This window comes from Desmodus rotundus, chromosome 12 (genome assembly GCF_022682495.2).
Source record: "Desmodus rotundus isolate HL8 chromosome 12, HLdesRot8A.1, whole genome shotgun sequence".
In the NCBI taxonomy this organism is placed as follows: domain Eukaryota; kingdom Metazoa; phylum Chordata; class Mammalia; order Chiroptera; family Phyllostomidae; genus Desmodus; species Desmodus rotundus.
The window spans coordinates 29,422,501-29,432,408 of NC_071398.1; the positions used below are offsets into that span (position 1 = coordinate 29,422,501).

Here is a 9,908-nt window from a genome sequence, read left to right on the forward strand (position 1 = left end):
GCGTTCCGTTTCTGTAATTTACCCCTAAAACCTTCATAGGTTATTCTTGACGGCCCTGAACCTGGAAATTCCCTGTTGATTATTAATTATTTGCTTAAATAATAACAACATCCAGGGGAGGCCCCTTCTATGCCAACCCAGCACGTTTGCTTTGAATCCATTACACCTGGGCCCCGACAATTAGGAAATCTAATTATTCGCCTCATCACTCATTAATAAGAAAAATAGTCCCAGGGTCTTTGCTACTTACAAGGTCTTCGGGGAGAGAGATATTTGACTACATAAATTAATTCGCTTTTATATTTCAAACTAAATTTTTTGCAAAGGAGAGTGGCTTTTTTTTGTTCTGGGTACATGGCCCCACTAAAAAATATGATAATAAAATAAAATTTAATAAGATATAACTTTTCTTGAAAAAAATCATTTCAAGTTTAGACTGAGCTGCGTTAAAGTCTGGCTCTCAGCGTCTGGGTCTTAGAGCCGACGGATTCGGCGCTCCTCGCCCTGATTGGCTGCTAAGTCTCCACAGCTGCCGAGTTATTGGTCCAAAGTTCTCGGAGGGGGCGTGGCCGGTGAAAAGTAAAAACTCGCTTTCAGCAAGACGACTTTTGAAACTTTTCCCAATCCCTAAAAGGGACTTTGCTTCTTTTTCCGGGCTCGGCAGGGCAACCAGTCTGGACCCCAGCTCGCTGACCCTCAGGGTTACCGATTTGCTGGGGAACTTGGAGAGCCGCCTTCCCCCTCCTGGAACGGACCGGGGGGCCAGCCTTGGTCCACCTCGCGCGTGGCGTCTCCGCTGCGTCCTCAGTCGCCTCCCGGGCTGCCACCCGCCGGGTCCTGAGAGCGAGCTAGCGAGCAGGGGCCGGCGCTGCGCTCGCCCAGGGCGCGCCCTCCAGGATGCTGATCCGCCCGGTTCGCTGAAAACGAGCGCCCCTTCTCCTCGGAGGGCGGGAGCCGGGAGCCGTTGCTCCTCCACCTCGCCCCCAAGGCTTTCAGGCACCGGAGGCTCCCCCGCTGCTGCCTTCTCTCTCTCTCTCTCTCTCTCTCTCTCTCTCTCTCAATCTCTCATTTCTCTCTTTTCCTCTCTCTCTCTCTCTCTCTCTCTCTCTCTCTCTCTCGCTCTCGCTCTCGCTCTCGCTCTCTCCGGGCCTTCCTCACGGTCCGTGCGTACTAGCAGTGGCGAGCGGTCTCGGACGCAGCATGCAGGCGCGCTACTCCGTGTCCGACCCCAACGCCCTGGGAGTGGTGCCCTACTTGAGCGAGCAGAATTACTACAGGGCAGCAGGCAGCTACGGCGGCATGGCCAGCCCTATGGGTGTCTACTCGGGCCACCCGGAGCAGTACGGCGCGGGCATGGGCCGCTCCTATGCGCCTTACCACCACCACCAGCCTGCGGCGCCCAAAGACCTGGTAAAGCCTCCCTACAGCTACATAGCGCTCATAACCATGGCAATCCAGAACGCGCCCGAAAAGAAGATCACCCTGAACGGCATTTACCAATTCATCATGGACCGCTTCCCCTTCTACAGGGAGAACAAGCAGGGCTGGCAAAACAGCATCCGCCACAACCTCTCGCTCAACGAGTGCTTCGTCAAGGTGCCCCGCGACGACAAGAAACCTGGCAAGGGTAGCTACTGGACCCTGGACCCAGACTCCTATAACATGTTCGAGAACGGCAGTTTCCTGCGGCGCCGGCGGCGCTTCAAGAAGAAGGACGTGCCCAAGGAGAAGGAGGAGCGGGCCCACCTCAAGGAGCCGCCCCCGGCAACGTCCAAGGGCGCCCCGTCTGGCCCCCCCCTAGCGGACGCCCCCAAGGAGGCCGAGAAGAAGGTGGTGATCAAGAGTGAGGCGGCGTCGCCAGCGCTGCCGGTCATCACCAAGGTGGAGACGCTGAGCCCTGAGAGCGCGCTGCAGGGCAGCCCGAGAAGCGCGGCCTCCACGCCCGCCGGCTCCCCCGACGGCTCGCTGCCCGAACACCACGCCGGCGCGCCCAACGGGCTGCCGGGCTTCAGCGTGGAGAATATCATGACGCTGCGAACGTCGCCGCCGGGCGGCGAGCTCAGCCCGGCTGCTGGGCGTGCGGGCCTGGTGGTTCCGCCACTGGCGCTGCCCTACGCCGCCGCGCCGCCAGCCGCCTACGGTCAGCCGTGTGCGCAGGGCCTGGAGGCCGGGGCGGCCGGGGGCTACCAGTGCAGCATGCGCGCGATGAGCCTGTACACCGGCGCCGAGCGCCCGGCGCACATGTGCGTCCCGCCGGCGCTGGACGAGGCCCTCTCGGACCACCAGAGCGGCCCCACGTCGCCCCTGAGCGCCCTCAACCTCGCCGCGGGCCAGGAAGGCGCGCTCGCCGCCGCTGGACACCACCACCAACATCACGGCCACCACCACCCACAGGCGCCGCCGCCTCCGCCGGCTCCCCAGCCGCAGTCGGCCCCGCAGCCCGGAGCCGCCGCGGCCCAGGCGGCCTCCTGGTATCTTAACCACAGCGGGGACCTGAACCACCTCCCCGGTCACACGTTTGCGGCCCAGCAGCAGACTTTTCCCAACGTCCGGGAGATGTTCAACTCCCACCGCCTGGGGATTGAGAACTCGACCCTCGGGGAACCCCAGGTGAGCGGCAACGCAAGCTGTCAGCTGCCCTACAGGTCCACGCCGTCCCTGTACCGCCATGCCGCCCCCTATTCCTACGACTGCACGAAATACTGACTGGCTCTCAGCGCTCTGGCTTTGTCTCCCAGACGCGACCCTCTCGGACAGTTCAGGCTTTCAGAGACGCAAAGAAGAACCAAAACACGTCCACCCGCTTTTTCTCAGACCCGGGAGCAGAGCGCGCGCGCGCCAGCTTCAGCCCTCTGGGAAGCTGCAGGTAACTTTAATTCGCCGCCCCGTTTCTGAGATTCTCAAGAGGCTTCCCCGTGAAGGGATGCAGCCCGACGAAATGAATATTGATTTTTAAATCCCCCTCCCCTACCAGGATGGCTGTGCTCTCTGCTCCACTCGGGGTTTCCAAAATTAAGTTATGGACCAAATATCAGAGCGGCCCAGTAATGACTCTCTGTAGAGACCTCCATAGGTTTGTGGGGATCTCTATAGACCTCGTATGTGCTGTGTGTAATCTTAAATCTCTCTAACCGTGCTGTACAAACGTGCGGATTTGTAATCAGGCTATTTGTTGTTGTTCAGAGCCATTAATATAATATTTAAAGTTGAGTTCACTGGATAGTTTTCACCTTGCCCAACCGTTTCTGTCAAATTGAAAATTCAGAAAACCTATGTGGGGTTTTCCTCCTGTACAGTTATGAGGTATAATTCTCTTCCCAGTTGTAGGTCTTTTACAAAACAAGAAAATAATTTATTTTTTGTTGTTGTTGGCTGACAAAGAAGTCAAGTATCTGATACTTTTTATTTACAAAAGTGTGATGGTTTTGTATAGTAGATTTCTCCCTGAGCATTCCTAAAAGAAAAAAAAAACTTCAAAAATTTTAACTTCACCTGTGTTTGTCTTATGTGGCCTTAATTGTTGTACTTACCTTAAAATAAACCCATGTTGTTTTTCTGCCCAAAAAACAGTGTGTTTGTGTACTCACGTTAAAAAAAAAATAAGGTGGGTTTGCAAATCCACCTGTTTTGATTATTTTTTTATACAGGTGGGTAACTGTGTATATATATATATATATATAAAATCACAGAGGATGGGGGCACTTCCCTTTTGTCTTGTTCAGGACAAAAGGCTTCTGATTAATTCAGAACCTCCCCCGACTGAGGCGATGCAGAGACTGTCCCGCTGGACGGTCTGCTGGAACTGCATGCTGTAACGTCGTTTGCTGTAAAGCATTTTGCTAAATGCAGAAAAATACACGCCGGTTGTCAAGACAAACAGTGCCATTCCATCTGCATCCAGCCGTCCCCAATTTAGGAGGGGAAGGAAAAGTATTTTTTGTTAGCTAACTACAAACCAGGGGAGTCCTCCCTTCCCTGGATTTCCTAAAATGCGGACTTCCCTACCCACTTTAATGGTTTCACAGAGGAGAATTCGAACGGGGCCAGTGATGGCCCAAAGGAGACTGCGTCTGTAGCGTTTAGTGACCACCCTGGTAGCGGCCAGATCAGAGGTGGGTTTCAGACCTCTTTACTTCTCGATGTAATTTCTAACTCTTTACCCTATTGCAGTGAAAAATCATAAACTTCATTGCCCTTCAAAAATAATTTCCAATGCTTTGAGGACTAAATTTACCAACTTTTCAGACTTTAAATAATGAGATTATTTTCCTTTTTAATTTTGATATCTCGTCTTTTTTACTTTACTAGCAACACAACATTTGTGAGACGTGGCCAAGGGAAGGCTTTGTTATCTATTTAACTGGCCGAAACCTACAACTCTCCTGCTGGTCTTTGTGTCTGAATTTTGGGGCCAGAGCTCCAAATTGGGGAATGTTTCCCACCCCAGCAGGTGAGCTTTGCCTCACCAAGGGACGAGCTCCTTGTGACCCTAACATTTCAGGCCAGGATGCTTTCCCAAAAGGCGACTTTCTCTGATGTAATGGTGTGGGACGTGACCCGGGTGCTGTATGGTTGTTTTACGCATGGCGTTTTGTCTCTGTGTTATGCTGAGATGAAATTGGGGGAAGTTTGGGCACAATAAATTTCCCCATATGCAGGACACAGATTCTTTCAGTCTGTGGCCCCAGAGGTGGCATGTGGTTAAAAAACTGCATTTTATTCCTTTTCACAATGCACGGGATCGGGGAGCCCCAGTGCTCCGTACTGGACTTCAGCAGGCCTCCAGGAGACAGTGCTTTGGTTGGGTGAGCTGGACCAGCCAGCGACAGAGAGAGACAGAGAGACAGACACAGAGAGAGAGAAACTCCCTCTGTGAGCTGCAGAAAGAGGCAGCCCTGCTCCTTGCCCAGCTCTGGCACGCTGGTTTCATTTTGCTCCTGTTTCATTTATGCTGTTTGCCGCAGGAGCAGAAGAGAGTATTCTAGATGACATTCTCCTTCCTCAGGTGTTTCAGAAAGTCTCCCCAAAAAGGTTGCCCTCATCTTAAGTTCTGGCACTCAAGCCAGCTCTGGGAGACACACGGAGAATAAAGGAGAGAGAAATGGGATGGAGTGCGGGCAACAGACTCCGCACCACCTCTGAAACCTCCCTGGGTCTTCCACCTTCCAGAAGGCTTCTTAAAGAAGTCTCACTGTGTGTGGGCCGCTCACCGGGGTGGGTAGCTCGAGAAGGTTTCCCTCAATTGGGTGGGGACCATGGCAAGGGTCCCTTCCATTCCCTTGGGTATGTGGGCAACTTGGGGGATTGTGTTTGGGGCTTTATCCAGGTGGCAGTGTGGAGGGCTGGGGTGTGTAGCGTCACCTCATGATCCCTCAGTCTGAAACACTAGGGGCCAAGGTAGGTGAGGGTCAGTACCAGAAGGCCGGCCAGTGTGCTGGGCGCTGAGCTCAAAGCTGGCTCAGCCCAGCCTTGGGCCTAAGGGCTTGGTGGCAGTCTCAGGCATCTGTTGCTCTCCACGGAGCGGGAAGATCCTGAAGCAGGACACCTTGAGCAGCTTGGAGTCCAGATACCAGCTGGGCTGCTTTTCATGACTTCTCAGGCCCTGCACCTCTGCTGCCTGGGTGCAAAGACTGCATGCCAGGCATGGGTTGTCTGCTTCTCTGATCCATTTGCTGCCCCTTCCTTTAGCCAGTTGGTCCTCGGGAGGCTCAGGGCCTTTCAAGAAAAGGGGAAAGGAGGTCCAGGATAGAAGGGCCTGAGAGTCCGTTGCAGGCTCCTGGGATGCAGTTTGCATAAAGCCATGTCTGATAACCATATTCCTTCCTGACCCAATAAGATATAGTTTTGCAGGTCTCAAAGATACTGCAAATGACATGGAAGCAACCCGAAGACCACGGCAGGAACCATTTCTCTCGAAGTTAACCCTGCCTCTCTGACTGGCCTTGGCTGGGTGGATTGTGTCTCTAAACAGGGTCCAGTTCTGACAGATATGGGCTGCCTGGAGAGACCCTGTGGCCTCTGAGCCTCCTGAACAGTCCCAGCTCCAGGGAGGCTGCTGTTGGAGTAGCCTCTGCTTCTTGTAAGACTCAAACAGATGCCCCAACCTCACCACTTTCAGGGAGAAAGGACTGCTGGTGTGCTGCCCATTCTGACCTCTCTTCCAAAGCCTGACTGGGGTCTGTGGCTGGCTGGACCTCCCTGCTGTTGTTCAAGTGGCCTATCCCTATGACCACCAAAAATCAGTGGTGATTTGCATCCTGGAATTGCTGGGCTAGGAATTAGAAGACCATATCTTGCTGTGTGGACAAATGGCTTCCCCTCCTTGGCCTGGGTCTTCTCATCTGTAGCACGACCAGGTGAGTGCAAGGGCATTTTGGGCAGCCCAGCACTTTCCCTCCCGGCATAGCTGAGGCTATGGCCCTCAGTTATTCCCTCTCCCCTCCCTGATGGCAAGAAGTGAAGATCCAACATTGGAGGGAAGAAAACGGCAGGGTCCTGGGAACTTCAGCAGTTGGCTCATAAATCTTTCGGGGTCCATCTCCTCCCCTCTACCCCAAGACTGCCTGGGGGTCACCTCCGGGCCTGGGAGAGGCTTGTGAGCTGCACTCAGCACAGAGAGCAGAGTTCCCAGGTTCCCTTTGGAAAAAAAAAAAAGTCCCTGTGGCTGAGCGCTTGCCCCCTTGCTCCTCTCCCCACCCCAAACCCAAAAAACTAGACAAGGTATTGGGCATGGTTAGCCTGATGGGAATATATTAATAACCATAAACTTGAGGTGGGTAGAAAGATTGACACCAAGGAAAGATATCTTTGATTAATGTGCAGAACTAAGTTTCTTGAGAATGTGCTGGGGTCTTGGAGCCTGTACCTGACGTCTCATGGAATATGTGCCCGGAGTCATCCCTGGTCAGTATGCTCCTGACTCTCAGTGTGGTGGAGAGGGACAAGTAGAAATCAGATGGTTTGTGTGTTAGTGTCAACCAGGCCAAAGACGGCTAGAGGGTTGGACTCCAGGTGAGCGGGACTCACTGGGTCGGAGTCACCAGTGACTGCTTTCTGGCACCACATATTTGGAATGCTTTCCCAAACTTTGAGAAGCATTCCCTGCCTGCCTCTTTCTTGCGTGGCCTCAGCTCACCAAGATGTTTGAAATGTTTGCTTTTTGACATAGGCATGTGAGGAAGGGGGTGGAATGTTTTAGGGAGCTTGGAAGGCTGGGCTGCCACGGTCAGGGACAGCCACTGTGCCTGGGAAGACGCCACTGCCTGGACTTGTACAAGCCTTTCTCTTGCTTTTGCAACATGGTGTAGAGTCTTAGTCCTGAATATGTTTCTCTAGCGCTGGGGTTTTTCCAGTGTCAAGAGGGGGGCTTAATCTTGGGCTGCGAAGGTATGAAAAACTGAAGTGGAGGGAAGGGGCTGGGCTGACAGATTGATGAGATTGCTGGCATTGCAGGGCCCTTTAAGGGAATGGAGTTGGGGAGCCTTGGGAGGGTAGTCTCTGGTCTCCCGAGCCTGGGGTACAGCTTTGCATTCGGCCTGTGCCCACCCAGGCTGGGAGGTCATGGAGTCCAGAGAGGCCACCCTGACCCATGACTTAGTGGCCCTTGGCCCTGGGCCTTCCCTTTCCCAGCAGCCCCTCTGGGCTCTCTCTGCCTTCGTGTTATTTTTGCAGGCAGGCTCCTTAACGGAGCCTTCCTCTCTGAGCTGAATCCACACACACCAGCTTAGGCCCTCTGCACAGGCCAGCTGAGGGTTCATGTGACCTGGGGCATGCTACCTATCGCTCTCTGGGTTCATTTTTCAACTGAAAAATGATAGGATCATCGAAAAGGGCTATTGTGAAGATTAATGAATCCAATGCACAAGGTGGAAGTGCTTCAACAGGATGTTCGGATTCACCTGGATAACAGAAGAGAAAGGAATCTTTGGTCTCAACTGACTACATATATCAGGCCCAACTGCCTGGGGAGGGCAGTGTGTGCCCTAACTGCCCCTTTTTAGACCCTTTAAATCACTTCTGAGAACAAGATGAGCTCTAAAAAAATCAGTAATTAGGAAAATCTCACCCTGCTCTCTGGGCTTCACTCAGCATCAGCTGACCAGACAACAGTTACCTTTGTGGCTCAGTCCCCACCCCATCCCCATCCACTGCAGAGAAGCAGCAGAAGACCCTGCTCCCAGTCCTTTCAAAGTGGGAGAGGAAGGGAGGGGAGGAGATCTTCTGGATTTTAGCGTGAGAACTCTCAGTTTCCTACTTTTAATGTCCAAATCTCCCAGCTCTGTGGTGCCCAATAGCCTCCCCTCTCTGGAGGGCCCCCTCCCTTTGCTTACTCCAGGCACATCTCTGGGAGCTTCTCACAGACACCTGAGGTGGTCAGACCTCAGAGAATCTACCTCTGGAGGAAAAAGTGTGCTTTCTGATTTCTGTTCTGCTATTTACCACCTCTGATGTCTCAGGGTGTTCTGTGCCCAGCCTCAGTTTCTTCATCTGTGAAATGGGCCAGCCCCTCATCTCTCATAGATGCTCTAAGTGTTCTCAAGAGAGAACTGCCACAGGGCCCTTAGCATCCAAGCACAATGGCAATTATAATGTGATTGTTTTCCTGGCTTTGCAACACTCTCTCAAGGAGGACCTGGGGTGACTTAATTCCTGGCCTTAGTTTCTGACTCTGTAGAATGGGAACGATAAAGATTTGTTTCTTGGGGTTGCTGTGAGGATGGAATGATCTAACACAAGGAAAGCACTTAGAACAGTGCCGGCATATAATTGCCTCCAAGACATTTTAGTTATCACTAGTATCCTTATTACCATCATCCTTCCCAACGTTTTCAGGATGTCTGTCAGTAAGGTGTACTTGCTGAGTAAGTCCTGTGTCTTTCCGCCCTCAGTCTTCTCACATATGGTGGAACCAATTTGTTAACTGTCTTCACACTTAGAGAGCGAAGCACGTATCTGGAGAGCTGACACAGATGGTCATTAACTCGACTGTCTGTCTGCTTTGTGATTTACCAGTGGAGCAGAGGAAGGGTAGATGCCCCTGGTAGAGAGCAGGCAGTGAGTGGGGCTGGTGTCTTCCCTTCAACCACTTTTTCTGAAGCCTCTTTGGTCCTGGTGGGTGCCTGGCCTCTGGCCTGCCTGCGCAAAGAGAAGGCATTCTCCTGAAAGGTGGGGGCTGGGAATGGTGCTGTTTTCATCTCACACTGAACCCGATTTCTTCTGGGGCTCGGGAGTTGGAAGCGCTGTGGTCGTCCCTGGAGCGTCCCGGGAATCTCAGGGCTTGCCTGCAGGCTGGTAGAAGCGCTAGCACTGACTTCAGAGATGAATGTGCTTTTCTGGGATCTGAAGACTTATGAACCTACAGGGAACTCTGAAACTTTCAGTGTCTCCACCTGGCCGTCTGGGACACCCACTCTGCCCGGCTGCCACCTCGGCTCATCTGCCCCCTCCCCCGCCCGCGCCCCCGCCTCCGCTCGCGCCTCTGCTGTCCTCACTGGACAGAGCTTCCGCACGAGGGCGCATCCGCTCTCAGAGGAAAGGGCTTGTGCCTTGCGCTCCCCGGAAATATGCCCCAGCGCTGTCCTTCCTACCGCAATTACAAAAAACTCGTCACCTGGGAGCCCAGCATTCGTCTCCGCGCGGGAGCCGGGTTGGGGCGCCAGGCCTGAGTTCTATGGCTACATCCTCCGAGAAACACCGCAAACTTCAGCAAACGGGCGGAGCTGGAAGTGTCTCTCCAGACCGCGACTAGAACTTGGGTTTTTCTTTTTTTCCCCTTGACTATCAGTGCCCCGCCCACCAGCCGCGCAAGTCTCCTCCTGCGTCCGGCCCATGCCCAAATTGGGTGGTGTTTATTGTTGTACGAATTCAAGCTCGGATTTGCCTTCGAAGTTAGCAGAAGCGTTGCTGCG

General features: G+C 53.3%; 1 protein-coding gene across 1 annotated transcript; it reads left to right on the forward strand.

Annotated features, from left to right (window-relative positions):
* Positions 1 to 632: 632 nt before the first annotated feature.
* Positions 633 to 3,553, forward strand: FOXC2 (forkhead box C2). Its single transcript, XM_053916241.1, has one exon. The coding sequence runs from the start codon at positions 1,201 to 1,203 to the stop codon at positions 2,704 to 2,706; it is 1,506 nt and encodes a 501-aa protein (XP_053772216.1). The 5' UTR covers positions 633 to 1,200; the 3' UTR covers positions 2,707 to 3,553.
* Positions 3,554 to 9,908: the final 6,355 nt, after the last annotated feature.